General features: G+C 38.9%; 1 protein-coding gene across 7 annotated transcripts in view; it reads right to left on the reverse strand.

Annotated features, from left to right (window-relative positions):
* Positions 1-387: 387 nt before the first annotated feature.
* Positions 388-27,263, reverse strand: part of LOC104898069 (phospholipase SGR2) — a 46,425-nt gene continuing 19,549 nt past the window's right edge. For 3 of the 7 annotated variants that reach the window (XM_010685078.4, XM_057393111.1, XM_010685086.4), the window contains 13 exons: positions 25,277-25,426; positions 23,470-23,535; positions 22,770-23,357; positions 22,602-22,680; positions 22,346-22,467; positions 22,168-22,243; positions 20,161-20,263; positions 18,936-19,029; positions 18,774-18,836; positions 16,453-16,501; positions 16,214-16,314; positions 1,917-1,963; positions 388-1,009 (listed from right to left, as the gene is read on the reverse strand). In XM_010685078.4, the coding sequence (XP_010683380.1) occupies positions 775-1,009; positions 1,917-1,963; positions 16,214-16,314; positions 16,453-16,501; positions 18,774-18,836; positions 18,936-19,029; positions 20,161-20,263; positions 22,168-22,243; positions 22,346-22,467; positions 22,602-22,680; positions 22,770-23,357; positions 23,470-23,535; positions 25,277-25,426 (1,773 nt within the window). In that variant the 3' untranslated portion in view covers positions 388-774. Of the gene's footprint in view, positions 1,010-1,916; positions 1,964-16,213; positions 16,315-16,452; positions 16,502-18,770; positions 18,837-18,935; positions 19,030-20,160; positions 20,264-22,167; positions 22,244-22,345; positions 22,468-22,601; positions 22,681-22,769; positions 23,358-23,469; positions 23,536-25,276; positions 25,427-27,263 lie in introns of those variants that run through there. The other 4 variants (XM_010685082.3, XM_057393112.1, XM_048644606.2 and 1 more) reach the window with 3 other exon arrangements.

Consider the following 27,263-nt stretch of genomic DNA (forward strand, 5'->3'; position numbering starts at 1 on the left):
ATGTTTCGCATACTTTTCTCCTTAAAGAATTTTTTATTCATTCTCCTTTTAGATTACTTTTTTCAAAATCTTCCATTTCTTTTTCTCTTTTCCTATTCTATAGAACTTTCTAAAATTATATTTTGTATCCACATATTTTGGTTTTCTTTTAACAGCTTATTCGATTTGTTTTTGGCTCCTTATATTTTCTCTTGTCTTACTCTGACTTTTATTATCTCTTTTCTCTTTGATCAAACTTTCATTCTTTTACTTTTATTATTTGATTTTTCATAATTTCTTATGGCCGTTTATGTTAGCCGACCCAAATGATTTAGGGACCAAGGATCCGTTGTTGGTGTAACAAGAAACTGTAACAAAACTAAATAAAATCTTCTTAACAAGACTATAAATCTTTAAAATTTAAGACACATTCTCATATTGTTATCTCAATACAACTTTTAATGAGGGAATCAATCATATCATAATTTTGAGAGAAAGTTCACATATCATAATACATGGATTGAGATTGCAAAATTTTTATCTGTACACGAAACTTACAAGTGTGTATTCTATCATACTGAAATCTGGACACACAAATCATTTCCACTGACCCTGTAATCTGGTTATGTACAAACTTCACATAGAACACAACTTTTGACCTAAAAAAAACTCCTAAAAACTCCAGTTTTTAGCTTCAAGCTTTATAGCCCTAAAATCACCTGTGTGTATACATTTGTACTCTCGAACTAGAGTTAGTCGGGGTTTGTAGCCTGCACATAACAGACTCTACAACGATCATTTGGCAACTTTTTTGGTTTTCCTCGGTGATGTATTCATTAGATTGCTAGTTGAGAATGTTAATGGTAGTTCTTCTTCAGCTAAATATTTCGTATCTGACCAACTATGAGAGACATTGTCATCTTTTGTTTTGCTTCTCTGCAAACCTGCTGCTTGGTCAGGGCCATCAGGAATGTCCCGGTACAAGTGATTTAATACAAAGAGAGCTGTATCATAGTCCCGCCAATAATTTCTGCATAGAAAGTGGAAAATATTAAGGGTATGTACCTAGTTAATGTCATAGATATAAGATGCACTTTTCTCTTTGTAATATATGAGAAGTATATATGTATAGATCAGATAAGAAAGCGTCCTATGTGAGAAATGAGTAGCTAAGAGTTATAACACAGTGGAAACACCTCCTATTTTCAAGTAAAAATATTTGTTTCTTTTGAAGGTTAGAGTTCCAACCTGTTACTTACGGCCCGTTTGGTAGTCGTTAATGAATTGTGGTAATGGGAATGAATTTAAGTGTAGGTTACAAGGGAAGCAACCTTAAAATCTTCATAAGGGAGGAAATTTCAACCCCAAGTTTGTATTTTTTCTCCAAGGAAAAGCAATTTCACCCCTAATTTTCATTACCACTCATTACCATCTAACAAGGTGGTATTAGATGAGAATGAAAATTCATGAAGAAAAATAGACACTTAAGGATAGATTAACATTACCATGGGAATGAGCAATTATTTTCTTCACAAATTTACATACAAATTCATCCCCATTACCACCCTTTATAACCAACTACCAAACGAGCCATTAGAGACATCATTTCTCATTTCTCACATAAAGATGCTTTCTTATGAGGTCTCTCTCTCTCTCTCCCATGAGTTCATGTGAATAGGCTCCTTTGTGCGAGAAGAAGTGAGAAGAGGGAATTGACAAGTGCTGTGACTGACCTTCAAGCGTGGCAAAATATAAAAAATATTATATAATTGTTAAATTTAGAGTGATGTGATTAATGTTTTCATGGTATAACTCTAACTCCTGAGTTTCTCATCCAAAGACCCCTTCTCAACAAAACCGCACACGCACACTCACACATATACATTGCTCTTGATAGCAATTAACATGAAACATAAAAGGATGAAGTACAAACTTACGTGTGTGCGCCAATGGCTGATATGTATTGATGTTGGAAAGTCTTATCCTACAAGTTTAATAAGAAAATTCATCCATATCAGTAAAAGTATATAATAGAAGAAAATAGTTTGAACTAGAAAGATTACAAGTGTGAATATACAGTGTAAGTTTTATTATACTTTACGCAGTCTCAGAACTTAAGCTAACATCTAGGTTGAAGTTGACATCTAACTTTTGTAAGTATTTTTCCCTATATCTTCTCGAAGGGCATCCTCGAATTCGGATAATGTATTGAAGGGGTAACGAAAGAAAAAATAAAGATGATGAAAGTAGATGTAGATGTAGATGGTGGTAGATGTGACAAGCTATTAATTGTGTAAAGAGGGTCACTATGAACACAGGTAAGAGAACTGCAAATACGTCCTCTCTTGCACTATTATTGCAACATCACTTTTCACACACTTTTAAAGAAAGCCATGTGAAGAGGAGAGAGATAGAGAAAGAAAAAAAAAATGGGAACCCATGTGATAGGAGAAAGATAGAGAGAAGGTATTACCAAATAAGGAGACGCTGCAATTAATAAGAACTTGGTAAGGGAAACGTTGCAAACAAAAAAGAATGCGGAAGCAAGGATCGAGCATGAGATTGAAGCTAAAGAAAGTAAATGTATCCAAAAAAATTATAAGAAACAACCTTTTATAAGCACTATAATTGAGATTCTTGTTTCCAGGCGTTGATTAAGGTGTTTTCTATGTGCAATCTCGCACTTAAAGGTGTTTAATGTGACCAACTAAATATTTATTTCCCTTGCATCTTTATTCTTTCTTGCATAAGTAATCAGCACTGGAGGCCCTGGAGGATTCATTGCAGAAGTATTACCCTCAAATTGGAGGTAATAGTTACCCACCTTTTCCCTTACTAATGCATTACCCCAAAATGTAGGTAAGTTCCCCTTCCCATCTCTCCTTCCTTGCATTATCTAAGTCGTCTTTTCCAACACCAACTAATTCAACTTCATTTTGTTCATATTGACTTCATTAACCCTTAAGGCCTTAACGCAGTACTCTCAATCCAATTATTCCCTAAACTTTTTACTCTGCTTAATCTTCATACCAAAAGTAGATGTTAAATTCATGAAATAAAATCTTTAGCAACAAATCAAACAAAAATCTTCAGAATGCTTTTACAGATAAAGAGTACAATATCAACATACTCCACCCAATTTTCTTCTGAAGTAAAAAAAAAGAGCAAAAAAGGGGAAAAGAAAAAGAAAAGGTTAAGCCGAACCACAATATATAGGCAGTAAGCTTAGGGGAGAGTACATTTGGCATCTAGGATAGCCAATGCTTCAATACTCTATTTTGCAAATGAAAAACTCAGGTGCGCACTAGTATTGAATACTATCACTCTACCCAATCACCCCCCCCCCCAAAAAAAATTTATATTCCCACTCCGCAACTTACATTATATAGGAAAAAGGAACTTCCCTACTATACCCTTGCAACTTCATAAGAATATAGTGTGTCTAAATTAAAACTCCATCATACAAACAAGTCTTGAAACACATATAAGAATGAAACTAGATGATAGCCAATACTAGAAAACCAACATCCATACCCATTGTAAGGCATAGAATGCCTTGATGCAAAATGATTCTATTACTATGTCAAATGTATACATCGAACTACCGAGGTATGAGTGTTCATTTATGAAGAAACATGTGATAAGTGCGTTCCTAATGCACTTTATGACTTTCTTTTGGCTTGTTTTAACTCCCTTTTTCTCCTTTTCTTCCCTCTTTCTCCTCACTTTTCCCTTCTATTTTATTCACTTGATCATACTTGATCATAGTGACATTTTGCTAGATTTTCGATCTATTTTGATCAAATTTCTAGCGCATATGCTTTCATCAAGTTTGCTCGTGTTTTTATTGCAGGTATAACCCTTTTCGGGGCCGAGTAATGCGAGACATGGCACAAGGGAACGAGCTAGAGGATGAGAGGGAGCATGAGGTGCGCTCGGTATGTCCCGCACACGATGGAGCGTCGCACACGCTACTGGTGCGCCCGCACCATCGACCGATTTTGGAGCAGAAAACAGACGACATTAGTGCGCCCGCACCAAGCACAAGGTGCGCCCGCACCAAGCACAAGGTGCGCCCGCACCAACCAATGGTGCGCCCGCACCAGCTACGAAGGATTTTTACCATGAGGCAGAAGACTAAGCATGGTGCGCCCGCACCTCCTTATGGTGCGCCCGCACCATGCGTTCCGAAAATTAAATTTCGTTCATTAAACCCTTTTTCTCTTTTAGTTTTGGACTTATGCTTTCATTCTAGTTTTTACAGAAGATTTTTAGGGTTTTGTATTAGAGAGAAAACACTTTAGTTTTGATTGGTAATTGAGATTAGTGATCATAATTTGTGATTCCATTGATATTGAAGGTACTTTTCGTTCATCTTAATTCAAAGTTTCGGTTTATAATCCATTCTTTTGGTGTTCGTTTTTGTTCTTAGATTATTTTAGATCTTCATTCTCTTAGTTTATTAATTGTGATTTCCATTAGTTTAATCATTGCTTAATCATGTTTAGCCTTAGATTAGTCATAGATTTATTGTTTAATTGCTTTAACTCCATGATTAGTGAGTAGTTTCATAATCTAGGGTTAGGGTGAAAGTATGAATTAGGGTTTTAAATATGTTGATGTGATTGTGATGTTTAGAAAAGTTTATGCATTGATCTTGGTGTTTTGAAACCTTAGGATAGATATTGATCACATTTATACTTTGGTATTTAGATTTCAAATGTTCTTAAATCGAATTTTGAAATCTTTTATCATCCCCAAGAATCAACTTAATTTCTAGGCCAAGATATTGGGTAGAAATTAAAGGGATCCTTTATTAGGGGTTTTTCGAACTCATTGAATCTCTTAATCAATTGACTAAAGACCATTCGAGAGAGGATTTAGTTGATTGATTAAGTGATTATTCTTGAGGACCGTTCGAGAGAGGACTCAAGTAATTTAGAGGGAAACTAAACCTTGTATAATCGTCTTCGTACCTCACAATCGCATTAGCATTCATTGGCTATCCTTATTCACACTAGTAACCTTAAATCTAGTGTCTTTTATCTGATATTTAAACTCGTGTTATTTGTTTGTTCGTGCTATTAGTTAGATTTAATCGATACCAAAACTCTTTCAAACCCCCAAATACCTTTCAATTAGGTAGTCTAGACAAGATAAACTTTAACCAATCCATGTTTCCATGTGGATCGACCCTTGACTTGCCCTTACTATTCCCTTAGTAATTGCTTGTTAGGATTATAAATATTGTTTGGAAAGCGGTTCTTAGTACCTTAACGACACACTAAAAACCTCTTATCAAAATGGCGCCGTTGCCGGGGAAATTGTGCTATTGATTGAAGTATATTTTTGTTTAGTTTGCTTAGTTGATTTTTCTTTTATTTTCTTTTTAACTGTGTTGTTATTGCTAATCCTCTGCTTAGCTTTGTTGTGTTACATGAGAAGAAGAACTCACGGTTCACCCACATTGCCTCTAGATCCTGAAATCGACCGTACATTGCGAAAGCTTCGGAAGAATTTGGAAAATTTGACTTTGGGTTCCGAGCCATCTTCACCAATCTCAAGTACATCAAGTGAAGTTGAATCAGAAATGGGTGAAGCAAATCCACAACTGTTTAGGGATTTCGGAAATCCGGGTTCCTATGTTCTTCAAGGTGGAATTCGACTCCCCACCACCACTACAAATTTCAGCATTCACCCTCAGTATACTCGGATGGTGAAAGCAGAGCAGTTTTGTGGGGGTCAGATGAAGATCCTCTAGACCATCTCGACAGGTTTCTTGAGATCTGTGCCATGATAACAACTAATGATGTCTCTCCTGACTACATCAAGATGCATTTGTTCCGGTCCTCTCTTACCGGAAAAGCAAAGTCATGGCTCAAGAGCTTGCCTGCTAATTCTCTCACTACATGGGAAGAAGTCGCAATGGCCTTCTTGAAGAAATACTTCCCGGAGTGGAAGACTGCGGACATAAGGAGGAAAATCTCCTCATTTGAGCAAGAGAACGATGAGACACTTGCCGAAGCTTGGGAGGGTTCAAGGAGATGATCGTTCATGCCCACACCATGAGTTCAACAAGAACTACTCATGCGATTTTTCTATGATGGTCTTGATCCGATTTCACGGGCCAACCTTGATGCTGGAGCGGGAGGTCAACATTTCTAAGATTCCGCAAGAACAACTTAAGTCCACAATTGAGAAAGTGATCAATAACTACTCATGGCGTGGAAGACGAAGAGGTGCTCAACCTAAGAAGAGCGGAAAGTTTGAATTGGACCCCATGGATCAAATTCAAGCCAAGATGGACCAACTCGACAAGAAACTCTCCAAGATCAATCTTGCATCGTCTACTCCTTCAGAGGTAAACTCTTTTTCTTGTGATATTTGTGGTGGTACTAACCATGATACGTTTTATTGTGGAGGTACCCATTCGGAGCATGTGGCGGCAATAAATTCAAGAGGAGATGGGTATCAAAGAAACCAAGGGTATAGGAACAATCAACAATGAGGTTGGAGGCAACCTCAACAAAACTACACCTAAGGATTCAACCAACCTCAACAAGGATGGAATCAATCTCAACAAGGGTACAACCAAGCTCACAACCAAGGGTTTGCGCAAGGATATAACCAAAACCAAAATTATAACCAAGGTGGTTCCTCCTCACAAGGGTCCAACACTTACCAAACTCCACATCAAAGGACCAACAACCCAAAACCTCCCTCCAATCTTCCATTCCCCAAACAAAATCCCGAACCTACACCATCTCCCGATCCAACCTCTCTCCAAATTCTCCAACAACTCCAATCCATGAACCAAATTCTCCAAAACCATGAGCAAAGGTTTCAAGAGCTACAAGCCCACAACAAAATGCTTGAAACCCAAATCGCCCAAGTAGCTGAGAAAAATCCCTCAACCCCCAAAAATCAACTTCCGGGCCAACCCATCCCTAACCTCCATCAAGTCAAAACCAACAGACAAGAACAATCACCAACTGCTACCGAAAACCAATGAGACCCCTAAATTCTAACCATCGATGACCCCAAAACTCCCAAAGATATATACATACATGCAAATCTCCCAAGCTTAAGCAAAACTCCGCGCTCGGAGTTGCAAAAGGAGGGAGAGGGGGTCATGAAAAGCACCTAATAATTCCCACCATTACCCCCATCGGGAGGGGGGTAAGGAGGGAAATACCCACCAGGGTACCCATCAGGATAGTAGGATGGGTAGTGGGGATAAGGACGGAAAGAAGGCTCCTCAAACGGCCCTTCTTGAGGTCGAAAGGGAGGATAGTGGGGATGGTTAGGGAAGGGAGGCTCATGTCCGGAGTGGACATTGGGCTAGGTGAGTGCGCCAAGCCACCCTAGACACATGGTCGAGGTCGGTGCGGATACCGGCAAGAGTAGCAGTAACCGCACGGTGATTGGCCTCCTGAGAGGCCTGCATCTGGGCTATGGCCGCCATGAGGAGCCCATGTCGAAGGATTGAGAGGAGGAAGCTTCGGCCACCTCACTCTCAGGAATGCGGTGGTCGGGCCTCGGACCTCTCGGAACGCGTGGAATGCGCTCCGTAGGGATGGGCTCAGGGACAGCCCGTGGGATGTCATGGGAAGGGGGAACCCGCCAACGATTTTCGCAGTTAGCGGGGAGGTCCCAAATGAAGTCGGGCCCTATAAAACAGTAAGGTCGCCCCCCCACAAACCAAATGCAGTTTTCCTTCTGGTAATTGCGCAGAAATTTCATCTGCTGCAGACTGGCACATCCAATCTGTTGGACTGACCAACAGTAGGCACGCTAGCTTCCAAGCGAGTCAGGTCATCGTCCAACTCGAGGTAGGACGCTAGTTGGGTGACCGTTCCACCACAAAGGATCTCCTCAGTCATCGTAGTGCCCCCCCGAATCTCCTGCAGTCGGTGAAGGAGGAGGCAGCAAAGTTAAGTTCGGGCTCTATGTGGGCCCCGTAGTGGCCAACCAAAGAACCAGCACTCGTCCTTCCTCAACTGTCCTACTTCCTGTTTAGGAAAGATGGTGTAAACCAACATCCTATGGAAGTAACGGAGAGCAAGATGGATGATCTCCGACGCTTTGGACGAATTCGTCCGAAACGGAGTCGTGCCGTTGGTGATTTTAACCCACCATTCTTGCTCATTGTATCCCTGCCAGATGGTGCCCAAAGGGGCATCACAGGGAGCTCGAGAATCCATCCCGAATGCCTCACAGAATTCGTCGAAAGAGAGTGCTCTAGCTTGATTAAACATACGAAATTGAATAGCTAGAACACCTGTGCCCACCTCCTAACTTATGTTCAACGTACTCAAGAATTCGAGAGTGAGTTGATCATAATTAGGTGCATGGACGTCAAGAAAGTCCGATAACCCGACATTACCTGCCATCTCCCTTATCATCGTTCGATGTTAAGGTAGTTGCAGGTAGTGTATCATAGAACTTTGTGGGACGAAACGTGCGCTCAGAAAGTTGTTGAAAAATTTGTTTATGAGCGGCATTGGGAAGTTTCACACATAGAGGGGAGGGGGATTAGAGCTGGACGAGGGTCCTTGTGAGGAGGACCCGGTCTTTGCTCTCTTAGACCTAGAGGAGCCTTCACCACTACTTCGTCCCATGGTGGTAAAAATTTTTGTTTTGTAAAAGGGGAAGGAGAAGTGATGATCTGCTGCAATGACACACTACAAAACGGACTCTCGACACAAAGAAACACACAAAAAGAAAAATCAAACCACACAAAGAAACACACAAAAAGAAAGAAAATCAAAAACTAATCCTAAGATCTACCAGCTAGCCAATCCACAATTAGTAGCAACCAAGTTGCTAACAATCAAGAGTATCACCACTTACAAGCAACACACTCACTCACTTTCTTAGGTTGATTTGGTGAATTTGTCTTGAAAGTCTCTTGTTAAGTGGTGATACTCTTGATTGTTAGCAACTTGGTTGCTACTAATTGTGGATTGGCTAGCTGGTAGATCTTAGGTTTAGTTTTTGATTTTCTTTCTTTTTGTATGTTTTTTTGTGTGGTTTGATTTTTCTTTTTGTGTGTTTCTTTGTGTCGAGAGTCCGTTTTGTGGTGTGTCATTGCAGCAGATCATCACTTCTCCTTCCCCTTTTTACAAAACAAAAATGTTTACCACCATAGGACGAAGTAGTGGTGAAGGCTCCTCTAGATCTAAGAGAGCAAAGACCGGGTCCTCCTCACAAGGACCCTCGTCCAGCTCTAATCCCCCTCCCCTCTATGCTGTGAAACTTCCCAATGCCGCTCATAAACAAAACTTTCAACAACTTTCTGAGCGCACGTTTCGTCCCACAAAGTTCTATGACTACACTAACTGCAACTACCTTAACATCGAATCGATGATAAGGGAGATGGCAGGTAATGTCGGGTTATCGGACTTTCTTGACGTCCATGCACCTACTTATGATCAACTCACTCTCGAATTCTTGAGTACGTTGAACATAAGTAAGGAGGTGGGCACGGGTGTTCTAACTATTCAATTTCGTATGTTTAATCAAGCTAGAACACTCTCATTCGACGAATTCTGTGAGGCATTCGGGATGGATTCTCGAGCTCCCTGTGATGCCCCTTTGGGCACCATCTGGTAGGGATACAATCAGCAAGAATAGGTGGCTAAAATCACCAACAGCACGACTCCGTTTCGGACGAATTCGTCCAAAGCGTCGGAGATCATCCATCTTGCTCTCCGTTACTTCCATAGGATGTTGGTTTACACCATCATTCCTAAACAGGAAGTAGGACAGTTGAGGAAAGACGAGCTGCTGGTTCTTTGGTTGGCTACTGACGGGGTCCACCATAGAGCCCAAATTAACTTTGCTGCGCTCCTCTTTCACCGACTGCAGGAGATTCGGGGGGGCACTACGATGACTGAGGAGATCCTTTGTGGTGGAACGGTCACCCAGCTAGCGTCCTACCTCGAGTTGGACGATGACCTGGCTCGCTTGGAAGCTAGCGTGCCTACTGTTGGTCAGTCCAAAGATTGGATGTGCCAGTCTGCAGCAGATGAAATTTCTTGCCAATTACAGAAGGAAAACTGCATTTGGCTTGTGGGGGGGCGACCTTACTGTTTTATAGGGCCCGACTTCATCTGGGACCTCCCCGCTAACTTCGAAAATCGTTGGCGGGTTCCCCTTCCATGACATCCACGGGCTGCCCTGAGCCCATCCCTACGGAGCGCATTCCACGCGTTCCGAGAGGTCGAGGCCCGACCACCGCATTCCTGAGAGTGAGGTGGCCGAAGCTTCCTCCTCTCAATCCTTCGACATGGGCTCCGTCATGGCGGCCATAGCCCAGATGCAGGCCTCTCAGGAGGCCAATCACCGTGCGGTTACTGCTACTCTTGCCGGTATCCGCACCGACCTCACCATGTGTCTAGGGTGGCTTGGCGCACTCACCTCGCCAATGTCCACTCCGGACATGAGCCTCCCTTCCCTAACCATCCCCACTATCCTCCTTCTTTCGACCCTCAAGAAGGGCCGTTTGAGGAGCCTTCTTTCCGTCCTTCCCCACTACCCATCCTACTATCCTGATGGGTACTCTGGTGGGTATTTCCCTCCTTACCCCCCTCCCGATGGGGGTAATGGTGGGAACTATTAGGAGCTTTTCATTACCCCCCTCCCTCTCCCTCCTTTTGCAACTCCGAGCGCGGAGTTTTGCTTAAGCTTGGGGGACTTGCATGTATGTCTATATCTTTGGGAGTTTTGGGGTCATGATGGTTAGAATTTAGGGGTCTCATTGGTTTTCGGTATCAGTTGGTGATTGTTCCTGTTGTGGTTTTGACTTCCCCACCCCTGCTGACTTCTCTTCACCTGTATAGTTTTGCTTTGGTAGTTTTGTTTTGCTTTGCATATATTTATAAAAATAAAAAAAATAAAAAAAATAAAAAAATAAAAAAATAAAATTCCTCTTTTATTCTTTTTCTTCTTTTTTCTGCATTTAGGATAGCTTGGTTGCATGCATGATTTGTGGCTAAAGTATTCATGACTTGATTGGAAGACCTTCCTTATATTAGACTTGATGATTTTGGAAGCCCTGTTGTGACTTTAAGCGTCTCTTGAAACGATAACTTTTGGTAGAGTCTCTTTGAAATTAGGCGAGTTGGATGAATGGATTGCCTTGCCCCTTGTGCGAAAACCCGAAGGAGGGCCAAGAACCTCGTAAGACTCACTCACAACCCTCACCATTGATCGCCTAACTTGTGACTTGCATTTTAGCTCCCCAAGATTACATAAGACGAGCCTCTAGGAGAATGATTTAGGGCGTTTCTTTTGCTAGTAATAGGAGCTACAAAACCAAAAGCTTGAATACCTGCATAATATTCGCTTCTCAACCCATCTGAGCCTTTCTATCCTATTTTTGCTTAACCCACATAATGAGTCATGGCCAAACTTTCCCCAAAGTGGAGTGCATGTGTAGTTGTGTTGAGTTAAGTTGTTTTGATATTAAGTCTTGGTTGAAAGTGAGTTAATGTGCTTGTATGATGCAAAAGTTGAGAAAAAAATTTGTGAAAAAGAAAGACAAAAGAAATAAAAGAAAGAAAGTTCTTATTGTTTGATTTGGTTTATTATTGAAAATGAAAAGAAAGAAAGATCAAATTGATGAGAAAAATGAAAAAGTTCACAAAGTGAAAAAGAAACAAGTGAAATTCAAGGCTATGTGTGAGATTTCTTTAATTGAGAATAGTGTTAGGACTAGCTTGGGGGAGTATTTACCCCTAGTTTGTACTCCACTTACCCTTTTTGCACCACATTCCTAGAATATAATCCACACCCCTAACCTAGCCCCGTTACAACCTTAAAAAGTCCCTTTTGACTTCTAGATTGGACTTGATCTATTTAGTAGTGGCGGGCGAGATTTTGTGCAAGTCATGATGAGGGTCATCAAAACGTGGTAGAGGCGAGCAATTATGGTTGAGCATCCCTAGGGAGGAGTCAAACTTGGGTCTTGGAAGTGGAGAAGAGTGAGAAATCATTCTTGGAAAGCTTTCTTTCAAAAAGACTCGGTTGATCGGTGGATTGAGACCTTAGAGTCACTCTTGTGCTTCCTAATCATCTTCCCTCTTGTGTTTGGTTGGTCTCCTAAATCTTGCTATGAACTCATTTAGCTTGCATGTCATGCTTGTAACCTTGCATTTAGAGCATATAGGTTAGTTTGTTGCATGTTTCCCTTTCTTTTTATTCTCCTTTTCTTCTCTTTCCTTCATTCTCATTCTTGGTTTACTTGAGGACAAGCAAAACGCTAAGCTTGGGGAGTTTGATAAGTGCTTCCTAACGCACTTTATGACTTCTTTTGGCTTGTTTTAGCTCCTTTTTCTCCTTTTCTTCCCTCTTTCTCCTCACTTTTCCCTTCTATTTCATTCACTTGATCATACTTGATCATAGTGACATTTTGCTAGATTTTCGATCGAATTTCTAGCGCATATGCTTTCACCATGTTTACTCGTGTTTTATTGCAGGTATGACCCTTTTCGGGGCCGAGAATGCGAGACAGGCAAAGGGAACGAGCTAGAGGATGAGAGGAGATGAGGTGCGCTTGGTATGCCCGCACACGATGGTGCGCCCGCACAGCTACTGGTGCGCCCGCACCATCGACCATTCTGGAGCAAAAACAGACGACATTGGTGCGCCCGCACCAACAAGTGCGCCCGCACCTTGTCAGGTGCGCCCACGTGTCAGTCGCCCGCACTTCAGGTGCGCCCGCACCTTGTCAGGTGCGCCCGCACCACAATGGTGCGCCCGCACCACTACGGAGATTTTACCATGAGCAGAAGACTCAGGCGCACCTGAGGTCTGGTGCGCCCGCACCTCAGCATGGTGCGCCCGCACCTCCTTATGGTGCGCCCGCACCATGCGTTCCGGAAATTAAATTTCGTTCATTAAACCCTTTTTCTCTTTTAGTTTTGGACTTACGCTTTCATTCTAGTTTTTACAGAAGATTTTTAGGGTTTTGTATTAGAGAGAAAACACTTTAGTTTTCATTGGTAGTTGAGATTAGTGATCGTAATTTGTGATTCCATTGATATTGAAGGCACTTTTCGTTCATCTTATTTAAAGTTTCAGTTTTTAATTCATTCTTTTGGTGTTCGTTTTTGTTCTTAGATTATTTTAGATCTTCATTCTCTTAGTTTATTAATTGTGATTTCCATTAGTTTAATTATTGCTTAATCATGTTTAGCCTTAGATTAGTCATAGATTTATAGTTTAATTGCTTTAACTCCATGATTAGTGAGTTGTTTCATAATCTAGGGTTAGGGTGAAAGTATGAATTAGGGTTTTAAATATGTTGTTGATGTGATTGTGATGTTTAGAGAAGTTTATGCATTGATCTTGGTGTTTTGAAACCTTAGGATAGATATTGATCACATTTATACTTTGGTATTTAGATTTCAAATGTTCTTAAATCGAATTTTGAAATCTTTTATATCCCCAAGAATCAACTTAATTTCTAGGCCAAGATATTGGGTAGAAATGAAGGGGATCCTTTATTAGGGTTTTTCCGAACTCATTGAATCTCTTAATCAATTGACTAAAGACCATTCGAGAGAGGATTTAGTTGATTGATTAAGTGATTATTCTTGAGGACCGTTCGAGAGAGGACTCAAGTAATTTAGAGGGAAACTAAACCTTGTATAATCGTCTTCGTACCTCACAATCGCATTAGCATTCATTGGCTATCCTTATTCATACTAGTAACCTTAACTCTAGTGTCTTTTATCTGATATTTAAACTCGTGTTATTTGCTTGTTCGTGCTATTAGTTAGATTTAATCGATACCAAAACTCTTTCAAACCCCCAAATACCTTTCAATTAGGTAGTCTAGACTAGATAAACTTTAACCAATCCCTGTTTCCCTGTGGATCAACCCTTGACTTGCCCTTACTATTCCCTTAGTAATTGCTTGTTAGGATTATAAATACTGTTTGGAAAGCGGTTCTTAGTGCCTTAACGACCACTAAAAACCTCTTATCAACATGTTATTCACAATTTGTTTTTCTGTTGACATTGACATATATAGGAAAGGAGACGTCAAGACAACTGAAAATTATGCAGCTATATCAGAGATGTGAGAAAGTTTTATCATAGAAAATAGCAATAAAAAAGAATACAATGGACATTGTTCGTGGATCTGAGGCAGGTAACGCACAGAGCAATGACATTATGTACAGGGATGTGTTGTCCATAATTACCGCTCTCCAGTCTCCACCACCTAGCATGAACCTTGCCTCTGAAGTCCAAGGACATCAGGATGTATCAACTTTTACAGAATCAGTGAAACAAACAGAGACTATTGCTGAAAGATCAACCCAAAAATCTGTCCATCTGAGGTGAGGAAGAGGTCTATTGGATTGTGTATCGGCTTTGGACAAGTGCAGGAGGGCAGGTGCCTAATATTGAAGTTGGGGGAGGGACCTGCGTCACCACAAACTCACAATTTCCAAAAGAGTCTAGCAAACTCGTCTCCACACTGCTTGCGTATAGATAATTGGGGGTAATTTCATTTCAATTAAAAACTTGAGGTGCACAAGATGATGCAGATGATACGGACAACAGTTGAATCGATGATATGCAGCAGTTAGCCTGTATGCAAATCATCCTGGCTAATGGAATTTTAAACTTCAGGTTTCTCAACAACTTCTATATTATGGCCAAGTTGGGTGATAAAGTTTCTCTCTTTTAAACACCACAAGGAACTATGCTATTCTCTTGTCTCAAGTGTTCCTACTGCTTTGCAGCCTTCTCCTCGCATTAACCCTACACTGCAGGAACATTTATTCTCAAGGGAAATTATCCCTTCATATTTCATTTCCAAAGAGAAGCTGATTACAGAAAACCAGATAAACTAGCCTTGTTCCTCCAGATCATTAATATATATGCAATTTTTTTGCTTCAATATGCAAGGTCTTGGTGTGCTATAATCTTAGGGTCTTTTAAATGTTTATGTTTCCACATACCCGTCACTTCCGCATCACATGATAGACTCGTAGCTCCTGGTATATTATGTTGCAGAGCCCTAATATTTTTCAAATTTAAAGCCTTCAACTGAACCACAATTCTCAATAAAACAAAACACCAACTTTTGAGAGAAATCTTTTTGGTTTTATCCTTATCACTGTGTAAGGATGACCCTTGTTTGAATGAAGCATGAGTAAGGAGCGTTATTTTATTTCTTAGCACATCTATCTGATCCAGATAGTTTTGTCCTGCTGACTCTAAGGTGTGTCCCTGAAACTTGAAATATTTTTCCTGACTTAAATCATACTTTTCTGCTACCAAAGAATTTTTTTTATGGAGATGACTATGTCGACTATCTAGTAAGAGCATAAAAATAGAAATTCGTCGCCTGTGAACCAAGTATTGCTAGATCACTTGCTCCAGAGTACGAGGTTCTCCTTACCCCATTATGGCTTTTCACTCTATATATCTAAAACCCAAGACAAACAAATGCCATGCCGCCACATGTACTCTCCCCTCCCCCACACAATCAAATGAGTCATCTATACAAATATGTTAAAAGGCGTGCGTGACAATGTATACACGCCACATGACACCTCTGTTACTCCACTAGAATTATCCAATGTGTACATAAGTCATGTCAATTAAAAAAAGTAAAATTACCTTGCAACAAGATTTGAACCCGTGACCTCTTGTTATTATATATGACACAATTATCATCTCAACCAACTCATGCTTTAAGTGTCCACATTATTATATTTGTACCTTTTAGATGTTGAATTTTCCTTAATATATTGTAATGGGAATGAAAAAAAATGCATATCAAGTTCAGCAAACAATACCAACCCGGGGCAACGCCCGGGCCCAAATACTAGTTAAGCAATAAAAATGGGTTTCAAGACTCGAACCCATGACCTCTCATTTGATATGCTAATGCACTAACCAACTACGCTACAATATTCATGTTGGTCTTTGTGAGGAAAAATATCATTTAAAGACAAGATACTATTTCTATTTTGAAGACTTCAAATGCACGTTGGTAAATAATCAGGGGCGTATCGCCCGAGATAAGAACTAGTTATGCTTTCTAAAAGATATTGAGAATGGACATCTTACCTTCACTCTAAAGCTTGGTCTTAATGAGAAAAAAAAAAAAGGGGGGGGGAATGGGGATGGGGCTGGGAATGGGGGTGGGGGTGGGGATGGGGATGGGGATGGGGAACCACTCAATAGCTGAAATGTTTATCATGCAGACCTGAAGAACATGATCAATCCGTCCCTCTTCGCTTCCGGTTAATCTCTCCATCATATAAGAGCCATAAGATCGCACTTCTTCACTGACATCCTCCACCTCTTCTGCAATATATAAACAATGATCCCAAAGAGAAAAAATATCAATCACCATAGGAAAAACTATCAGCAACATTCTGTTTGTTACTAGTCCAAACTCACAAGAAAGCCAGTGATAAGAAAAATCACAAGATATCCAGTTACCTTCAAGCCTGTCTTTCTTTCTTGATTGACAAACTGTGAGTACTTGAACCTATCAAAAAAAAAAAAAAATACTTCAATAAAATCCATACTACCTTTCCAGGAACATTATCTTTATCTAAAGATAAAATGATGCATGGAATGAATGGATTAACATATCAAGGGTAAGCTGCTCCTCCATAAAATTAAAGGTCGAAATTTTGCAATCAATAATAATTGGCAAGACCACAGTGACTGAGCTTATCATGTTCACGGAGCTCCAATGGCGCTTAATTGACATGATAAAACACCAGAAGTAGAAGTTCATTGAAAGTGGAGATAAAATTGTAGAGTTGTTTCGTTGACGTAAACATGAGAAGTGACAACTCATGGGAAGTTCTACTTCCCACATAATGGAGGAAATAACTTAGCTAGCCCCAACCCCTAAGGTAAGTAGAACTTCCCACAAATTTATACTTCCCATACTCAACCAAAGAACTTTTTGTACTTCTCATACTCAACCAAAAAACTTTCTATACTTCCCATGCTAAACCAGACAACTGTCTACTTCCCATGAGATAGAACTTTCCTCTCACTAGAAACTTACTAGGAATTTACACTTCCTACATTTAACCAAATGACAATTAAGAGCAACTCCAATGGTTGCTAAGGACTTGCTTGCAATTTTAAATCTCCCAAGCAGCTAACCCAAGCAATGTAGCAAAATATACACTTAGCTTTTCCAAGCAAGTTCGCTCAACTGGGCTACTTCGTTTGGCCAAAAGCCACAAAACACAAGATATTCTCATTTATGTGCGTAAGAGAACCAGTTGCTTGAAATGAATTGAGCGTGCTAGCAAGCACCTCAATGTTGCTTAGTAATATGTCACAGCCATCTTGTGGACTTTCAAAAATATTATCCTTCAATTTAGTGGGACCCATTCAAGCAATAAGGGATATAGCTAACCATTGGGATGACTAGTAGTTAGGAAGTGATATTGCTAAGATTCTGAGGTGGCAAGCCAAGCTAGAAGATAATTTAGCTTAACACTGAAGATGCTCTATTGCTGCTCAGAAACAGAAGCAACAAAACTGGTATAATGAACTGGAACTACTAATTGAGGGAATGACTCCAACTGTAATTGGTGCTCAGTAACAGAAGTAACGGAGCTGATATAGTGAACTGCAATGATTCATGACCAGCAAATAACTTGCCTTTTTATCTGTTTCCTAAAAATTTGCTTAGACAAAGAGGGCACTATAATGATTAAAGAAGCCAGCACATCACAAGATACAACCCTTCCATGATTTTAACTCAATCTTCCCAACGAGGAAAGAAGCCTCGTCGTCGAGCTGACGAGAGAAATCATCTATAAGTCTCTCTACTTAACCCCAATCAAGCTTTTCGTCCTTCAGTCCTGGAATAAAATTAAAGCCCTGCTGTTACAGAAAGGCTGTTTTGTTGAGGATTTTCAATTCCCATTTCATGAAAGGTCATCTAACAAGTATTTCAGTTTGCCAATTTGCCAGATAAGAGCAATTATTGGCTTACTGCATCAGCCATTTTAATTTGTTGTTAAAACTTCTATTCATACTGATAGCGCTGAAACTCACAAATAAATTAAAGTGCATATATTAGTCAATATAGTTTTTTAGAACTAGTTTCTTCATAACAGAACCTAAAAATATCTTATCAAGTATGTACTCAAGCATAATCTAAAAGATACTCCCTCCGTCCCAATTTAGTTGCTACATTTGCTTTATCACAGTTTACGAGATGGAACTTCAAACACCAATATCTTGAGTTACATATATGAAAAAATTATAAAAGTTATATATTTGGAAAATACAAATTGGGACGAATCAAACAAGATCCAACATGACTATGTTTTTCCTTATGTATATGGAGTAAAAGATAGTCAAAGTTATGACGTGAATAGTGCCTACGGTCAAAATATAGCAACTAAATTGGGATGGAGGGAGTAATAATTAGACACAGAAATCTTGAATTATACAGATGAAGTGAAAATTTCCAATTTCCTGTTCCTCATTGAACACAAGTGCGACACCATGCTTGTTTTGGCATTAACATGCCTGTTACCACAGTTGTGAGTTGTGACTCTGGACGTGAGTGATTGTCCTTCATTATCAATTTTCTAAATCTTGGGTCTGAGTTTGGGAATGCATTCAGGCGGTAGGAGAACATACATCAAAATGTGAAGTGGGCATCTCACAATATCAGAGGGCATGATTAGTGCAGTACAGCATGAGCATAAACCAGAATATAAATCATCATGTCTAGAGAAGAGAGAGGAGAATCTCTCACAACGTTTATCAGAACTCACCCTCACAGAATGTAGATGTTTCACAATTGACTGAGATCGTGCAGCAACATCTTCGGCAAACTCCTGCAACTCGTAGCATAATCCAGAAAAAGAAAGATAAGAGAGAGGACAGTAAGCAATGGCAATTAACGTGGCAGCCATTTAGTTTTCTGAAAGCCACACCTGTAATCCGATATGCAATCGCTTGCCTCCTCTATGATAAGGAACAATGACAGGGCGTCTACCGATATACTCTTTACATACCAGTGGTTCTACTCTGAGATAAGACCAAAAGATTTTTAGTTTTGTATAAAAGGCACTTTAGGATTTGACATACTTGGTAAGTTTAGAATGTCCATAAGCCAAGTATCCAGTAACCAACATCATATGTTCCAACTATAGTTTTTGGGTACCAGAATAAGCAATTATCAAATTACACAGCCTAAACATTAGCTGAATACTACGGTAACGTTGACTGAGGGTATTAGATATTTAGATGCAGGTTCATGTGAAAGACAATAACTCATCGATGTTTAAAATAGGGAAAGAAGTAAATGACTACATCTTATGTTTGTTAACAAGCACAGTGTTACTCTAGGGGACCACTACAAGAGGGGGGTGAATTCTAGTTGGAGTCCCTATTTCAAAATTTGTACCTTTGTTTGTGGAATTTGGAACTTTAAAGCAATAGGAACAAAGTATGCAAGAGAGATTTAGCAACGTTTTTCCCCTAAATCTCTCTTGCATACTTTAAGTTCCCATTGCTTTAAAGTTCCAAATTTTGCAAACAAAGTTAAAATTTTTGAAATAGGAACTCCCACTACAATTCAACCCCCCCCCCCCCTGTAGTGCTCCCCTAGAGTAACACACAGTGATATGAACTATTTTCCCATCCCCAAACCCTCTCTTTCCTCATTTTGCCTCTACTTTTCCCCTCCCCTCCATTTCTCATTTCCGCATTCAAGTCTCTCCCCTTCTTTGGTTTTGCTATTCTATAATGAATTCACCTCAGCTCAAGGTTCTCTCTCCATAGACACATACGAGTTCACCTTTTGAATTGCCATTCCATAAATTTTAGAATCCCAAGTACTTAATTCCTTTTTTGGGAAATTTAATGGCTTATATTCATATATAGGGTTTGAAGGAAAACCTCAGATCTAAGATCATTACAGTACAATGTCCAAGTGGAGTAGCATAAAACAATAACATGCACGGGTGATTTTTCGCTCTTTCTCTCTCAACCATGGCTTTGAGGTTTCAGTAGGCAACCATGCAGAATTGAGAGTTGGAAACAGATTTTACAGCCACATCTATGATCTATGGCATATTGTATTGTGTCAAACCAGTACATCATAAATTTCATAGGCCCAGGAAACATAATTAATTGTTATCAAGATGGTGAAGTTACCGATATGCCACGGGATCAAAAGGATGAAAGATGTTGAACATTTGCTGACAAGCAGGCATTTCTTCACTTATTTTCTCCTCTCCCCAATATTCCCTTCCCTCACCTATAAGAACAGATATAAGAGTTCATCAAGCTGAATCGTTCATTAATACAACAAGAACATCAAGAATGATAACACTATTAGCAGGTTGAAGGACATCAACATGTATGCAACATAATCCTTGACAATAAGGCCTGAGTACCCCCAAAATAAGTCAAGCATGGAATATATACCAATATAAAGCCCTGAGAAACTGTTTTGCAACAATAGGAAGATTGTAGTATTTTATTCCAGTGGTAGGAATGTGCCCGTGATAAAGAAAAAAACAAAAAAAAATTCCTATATGTTTTCTAATATAACCTTTACATTTGCACACCTTTCAAAGGTAAACATGTAGTCTGAAAGCTCATTAAATTTCTCGTATAACCCTAGACTTTTATTTTCTTGGAGCACAATCCCTCCGTTCTGATTACTTGCAACAAATTGACTTTTAAACTATTTGTACACCCTTTCTACTATCTAGTATAAGTAATATGCAAGGTTAAACATAGTCGTATGGGATCTTGCTACATATGTCTCGATGTATACTTCCAAATATCAGCTTTTTATAATTTTTATTGATAGATAATAGAAGATATCAATGGTTAAAGTTGTGCACCAGAGGCGTAAAATCCTATTGTTGCAATTTGCAAGTAAATTGGAACGGAGGTATCCTAATTGGAGAGAAAAAGTAATCTTATTTAGGTTTAACTAAATTTCTAATCTGTGCTTAAATCCTAATAATCAAAGATTTTTATGTAAAAAAAGTAACTTGCTTACCCCTCGTCTAAATATGAAAATTGAAAGAAACAAAGAAATCAAAGCGATGTCTTGAGGATGAGGATGAGGATGAGCTGACTACATTGTGTTTGAGGTTATCATAAAAGAAGTGAGATTATAAAAAAAAATACAAGCAATGATTGTGGCAAATTTGAAGAGCCCAAATATGTTGATTCTTTGCGGATTAATTCATAGAACCCCAAAATCTAGTAGGGGAAAAAAAACGTAGAGAGATTAGGGAAAGGAAGGAAGGAAGTATGATTAGATGAGCATTAGGAATATAGTATGGTGTATTGGCATCTTACCTCTTTTTAGTCTGTGTGCATGTCACTACCATTCATGGTATAAATGTTTGAATTTCTTATTTTCTTGGTAGCAAAATGAAGAGAAAGAAGCAAGTACTTGCTCAACAATAGGGGGATTAGGGGAGATAAATGGTGATTGGAAATAAATTTCCTCGGAAATCTTTTTAAAAACTTCAAAAACATAATTGTTTTTTACCACTAGATATAGATAAGTTTTTCAAAGTACAAGGTCGTCTCTGGAAGGGGTGCAAACATGGGGATTGTATTAAAAAAATGCCTAAACACAAGGTATTTGGGATCAAATCCTAAAAGAGAAATGCTAGTATGCTACAAGCCTACAGTCACCCTCTTTACCTTCCTAACTTGCACTGACATTGAAGATACTATGACCTCCACACAGGCTATGTCAACAGGCTTAAACTAAGAGTAACTAATGATATTACTCAAAACTAAGATACAAGATCCCAACAAATCATAAAAACTTGACAGCAGTTTAGCAAAACCTAGAAAGGGAATTGCTTTTTTCATATTAAATTTTAGCCCTTATTTCTCAAAATCAACTACAAGGACCTTATGCTGGGAAAGGAATATACACAATTACTGTTATATCAGAGAGCATTTGTACATCCATCCAGCAATTCTAAACTTTACAATTGCAAAGTGGTGAAGAAAAATAAGGAGAATACAGGGCAAGAAAGAGAAAAACATATCGTCAAATTATAAACAAGACCAACACTTAACAGGTCTCTCATGAAAGAAAACTACATAACATTAAGGGAAAAACAAGCAACACAAGTCCAGAAGCACAAAAATGAAAAGTCTAAAGATGTTAGAAACTCTTACCAATCCCAATTCGAACATTTCGAATCGAGAGGAAGACACCAAGGGGGGACCCAACTGCAAAGAAAGTATCTACCTGCTGTCCAGCATACATGTTACAAATGAAAATGCTGCTTTATCGAGCATACATATAGTACAGCAGTATTAACATACCAATAAGAAACTGAGATATTTAAACAACCTTGAATTCAAGCTTGGTGTACTTGATAAAAGGTTTATAACTCGTTGATAGATCATCTTGCCTAGTTGGAACATCTTTAGATTCACCTTGATCGGAAATGCCTGGATGCACTTCCTGATTCCCTGCAAATAATAAAATTAATTATAAACAGCATAACACAGAAATAGATCACACAAAATTATATCAATGCAGAGGAACTGTAAGAGGATGTCTGCAAAACGTGAGAAAAGAATAATACAGAAAAGATCATTGATACCTTCAAAAGATCTGACTCTAGTATTATTGCAACCAAGTTGTGCTTCCAATTGTGCAACCCGTGCTTTTAGAAAGTTAAGCTGTAGTAGATCACAGAAAACGTTCATATAAAAGGAGAACCAGACATATTATGCAAAGAATTTCAGGCAGAAAAAATGTTTGCGCACACCTCTGACTTCAGAGCTGGAATATCTTCGTCTTTGTCACTAGTTTCTAAGGTGTGCAGAACTTCAGCAACATTTTCTGAAACATCGGGATACACAACATTATCCGAGTTGTTATCCTTCAAGTCTTCATTGGTGTCACAATTGATATCACTGGATTCAGCCAAGGTTCCCATTACTACAGGACACGCGTCACCAGGACTGCAAAATTGGTCCTGACCATCTGCTGCTGAAGAATTAGTGCCACCCTGCATTGCACTCACTCTTCCCACCATGGAGCTTTCCTCTCTAATTGAGGAAGAAGCTGGAAAAAGATTAACTGGGAGTTGATCTTCAGTGTTAACATCATCAAGCATTGTTGGAACATGATGTACTTCTGACTTGTTATCACCTAAACTTTCCTGTGCGGTTCTGGTACCATCATCCCTGGAGTTGAATTCAGAGGATAATTTGAAATTATTTTCCGATGGTTCATCTTCCTTTTCATGTTTTGTGTACATAAATTCCATCGGAAATGGTGAAGACAAAATCTCTTGATGGCAGAGAATATCATATGAGAGAACACTTCCTAAGGAATGACCATACAAGGAAACCTACATAATTCATCATACATTTCAGAATAACCTTTCGTAGAAACAAGTTAAATTGGAAGTATAAAGTAGAGTGGAGTCAGTGGAAAAAAAAATTGGATTGCAAGCAAGTTACCTTCCCATCATACCCTGGATTTCTTTTTAGAAACTTCAGATATAAACGATTCAATTGGTTTGAAACCTATGGAAGGATAATGCACAATCTTTGTGAGAAACTCGGACTTAGTTTACAATCATACATATCGATCATCGAACTGTCGCTAACTAGCTTCTTTCCAGTCACAGAAATGGCCCAAAGTTAGAAAAAGGGAATATACACATTATTTCAAGGAAAAAGTACAAGAACAATGCAGTAGATAATTAAATTTACACTCATATTACTTATAATGCATCAAAAACAAGCCAGCATTTTTCCATTCTAGTCTTACTAAAGCAGAGCACAATAATGTTCAGAAAGTACGTTAACTTTAATGATGTAGAGTCAAAAAACCAGCACGAAAGTCCACCTTCTCATAAGAAGAAAAAGAGCTGGTCATAATTACAGCAAAATGTGGAGGAAGTTTTCCCTATCTGCTATTTTCATAGTAGCATGTACTATTGCAAACAAAGGAACCTTAGGTTTGTAAATTCCTATTATTATGTACCAATAACTTATTACCTTATTTCTTCTTAACGTTTTAGCTAAAAAATATACTCCCTCAATTTGCCCAAGCTACTCAATTGGAATCTGAATGGTCTCATGCACATCATTGACCTTTAATATCTCCAATTACATACTAGTAAAAAATATGAAAAGTTGATATCTTGAATATGAACCTGAAAACAGATCTACAACATTTCTATGAAAATGTTATTTCTTACATAAAAGTTACAATAAATGGTAAAAAATATTGAACCTTTTGACTTTCACAAGGCAACTGACAGACTACACTGTATCAGAATAGAGGACCACAAAGAAAAAGATCGAGGGCAACCACTCTCTATGTCATTCAATAATAAGCAAGGAAAAGCTACTATTATAAATAAATAAATAAAAAATTATAGTACTAATAATAACAGCATGAAAGCTGCTTGCCTCACAACAAGAGCGATTTTTCATAATATTTTAATTCTTTCCCATCTACAGGACCACAAAATGCCCAAAAGCAAACTGAACTCCTAGAAATTTGGATCGTAATTCTCCCATAATCACCATAACTGGCTTCGGATTAACGCAACGTACTTCAAAGGAACATGGGAAATTGACAATGCAAGAATGAAATATTCTCCATCGCCCAACTTCCCAGGCATAACGCATCAACACCGATAGATATATGTTTTATTTGGTCCCTGAAACAGCTGTTTTTCACAGATAGTAAGCCTAGCAAAAACAATCCCCCAACAAAATAGCATCATTATTGAGAGCTTGAGATTAATTATCTCTCCACTTTCCTATCACCACATGTAGCTGTCTGTGTAAGTTAGTGGGATCTTAGGTTCTCACTTAATATTTACTTATTTAACAGCAGTTCAAATAATGGGTTGTCTCACATTAATAAAGACAATGCGTACAGAGAAATCCACAAATTTTAAACAAGAAGAGAGCATGAAGTAAAGATAGTCCATCACATCCCAATCAATCAATATTAAGTTATTAACAGATAGCATGGAAGCATAAGGCCCTATATAAATGCAATTGAAGCTCAAAAAACCTGGCACCAACTATAGTATGCAAGGTGGAATAAAAGAACGCCCTGCAACTAGTGTTTTAGCCCTTTTGAAACATTTGAAGCGCACAAGTGAGTAGTGACATGAAGAACACTACCTAAACATATACCCTTCATCTCTTCCTTACAATAGCAAATTTAAATATTATGACTCCATTAGGTGACCATAAACAGCACAGAAACTTAACGTAGAGCTCACAGAAAATGCTATAATACCGAGTCAATAATTTCCTGGCAATAGATGGGGCTCATGTAGTACAATACATCATGAACAGTTGCACTTAGCGTAGTGCGCAAGCCTCGTACACCATCTAATGTAATGTTCTCCACTGCAGATTCTCCACTGAGCTTCAAACCCTTTCTCCACTGAAATAGAAAGAGCCAAGTATGCAGAATTCTATTAGCTAAGGCCAAAAAATTGTATTACGTGAGATGAAAATAATTCAATTAATATATTGCAGGTAACAAGATACATAACTAAAGAGCACACCAGGGGTCCTTCCTGGGAAAAAGACACTAATAGACAAATCTAAGTTATTCCTCTCATGGATCTAACAAAGAAAACCTGTAATCCATATGCATGCATCCTGAGCTAAAACACTACTCAATCATTTATCTTTTGCAACCAAACAATTGAAACTCTCTTATCGATGTTTATAATCCCTGTTTTCTATTACTAACTAGATGCAACTCAAGATCATTTGTTCATCATGTGTTCTCTTATAAGTCAATTCTAAAATGCTCAGCAATCTACCCACAGATGCAAACTCATATACCTTAAAAATGTATTCCTCACCTCTTTACATAGTTACGTACACAAAATAGATCTTTAAGATTATTATTCTCCTAAGGAGAATTTGGAAAACAAGAATGCTTGCATTTTCTAAGAATCGAGGCCTTAGACCAACTACTTTCCGTGCCTATCATGCTTCCATTGTTTTTCTCATTGCTTGCTACATTCCATCCCATTCCAGATATTCTCACCATGGTTTTAGTAATTTCCTCAGCATGACCATTCATCCCATTCTAAAATTCAATGTAAGTTTTTCCAGTACTCAAACCAAAGTATCAAACTGTCTATAAGTACCCACTTAATGTGTTCCCAAGCTGAAATAAAGGAGGATTGCAGTAGGTAACAACCAGCGTCATACTTAGTCACATCCATGACCATGAGCCATCATGATACTTTCGCGGAGGCGTTCCCTACTAAATGAAGCATCGCACTTCCTAGACCTGGCTGTAGTGATAGGATACCAACGGTTGCTAGGTCATCGCCCCGAAGCAATACGCTACACTGTGGCCAGAGTGTGGTGACAAATGAGCAAGGGCTTATACAACCACGTAAGAGAAACTAGGGGGAACATTGGGACTAAGCTACGTATGATGTCTTCGAACATCGGAGGTCCTGTATATAATTTAATAGCAAGTCTTGGAGGTATATGTTGTTTAATTCAGTTGAGGATAAGAGTAGAAGTATAGAAAGGGGTTGATATTATTTGCAGACAATAGGCTTATATACGATGTAAAGGTATAAAGGAAGAGCGATACAATTATAGATGTAAAGAGCGTACGCAATAAAGAGATTGTGCATATCGTGATTCATTAGTTGCCTCCAAGTCATTGTAGAAGTTCTTACATGTCAGATTTGGTAGGATTTAGTTGAGGCAATTCAAGGTATCCCCCACACAAAAAAAAGCTAATAAGAGGTGGAGATCAATATGTACATGTAGGGGTAATTCGGCGATGATTTTGAAAGTGCGCTTGGGGGTTTTGGTTATGGGAGGAGGAATTAAGAAGGGAGAACATTCCAGATCTTTAGCAGTCATACGACGAGATCTTGGCTAGCACATGCTTCAAAAACAGGGATTTTCACAGTTTGAGTGGAGCAAATCCAACACACATAGGGGGTGTTTGGTATGATTAATGGAAGCGGAATGGAAAGATTTGAATAAAGAGCGGAAATGAAAAAAATATTTGTTACCTTTAATAGTTGTTTGGTATCCTAGTGGAATGGAAACAATTGAGAGGTTTATGATTGGGGAAGGAAACGTGATTTGTTTCCACTAGTTTGATAAGGATAACAAATGGGGGGGTTGTGAATTCCTCCGGAAACGGTATTTGTTACTTTCACACTCATGCCAAACAATTAGAAATGGAAACGCATATTTGAATCTGTTTCCTACATCAAATTTTTATATACCAA

The sequence above is a fragment of the Beta vulgaris genome, chromosome 1 (genome assembly GCF_026745355.1).
Source record: "Beta vulgaris subsp. vulgaris cultivar EL10 chromosome 1, EL10.2, whole genome shotgun sequence".
Taxonomy (NCBI): Eukaryota; Viridiplantae; Streptophyta; class Magnoliopsida; order Caryophyllales; family Amaranthaceae; genus Beta; species Beta vulgaris.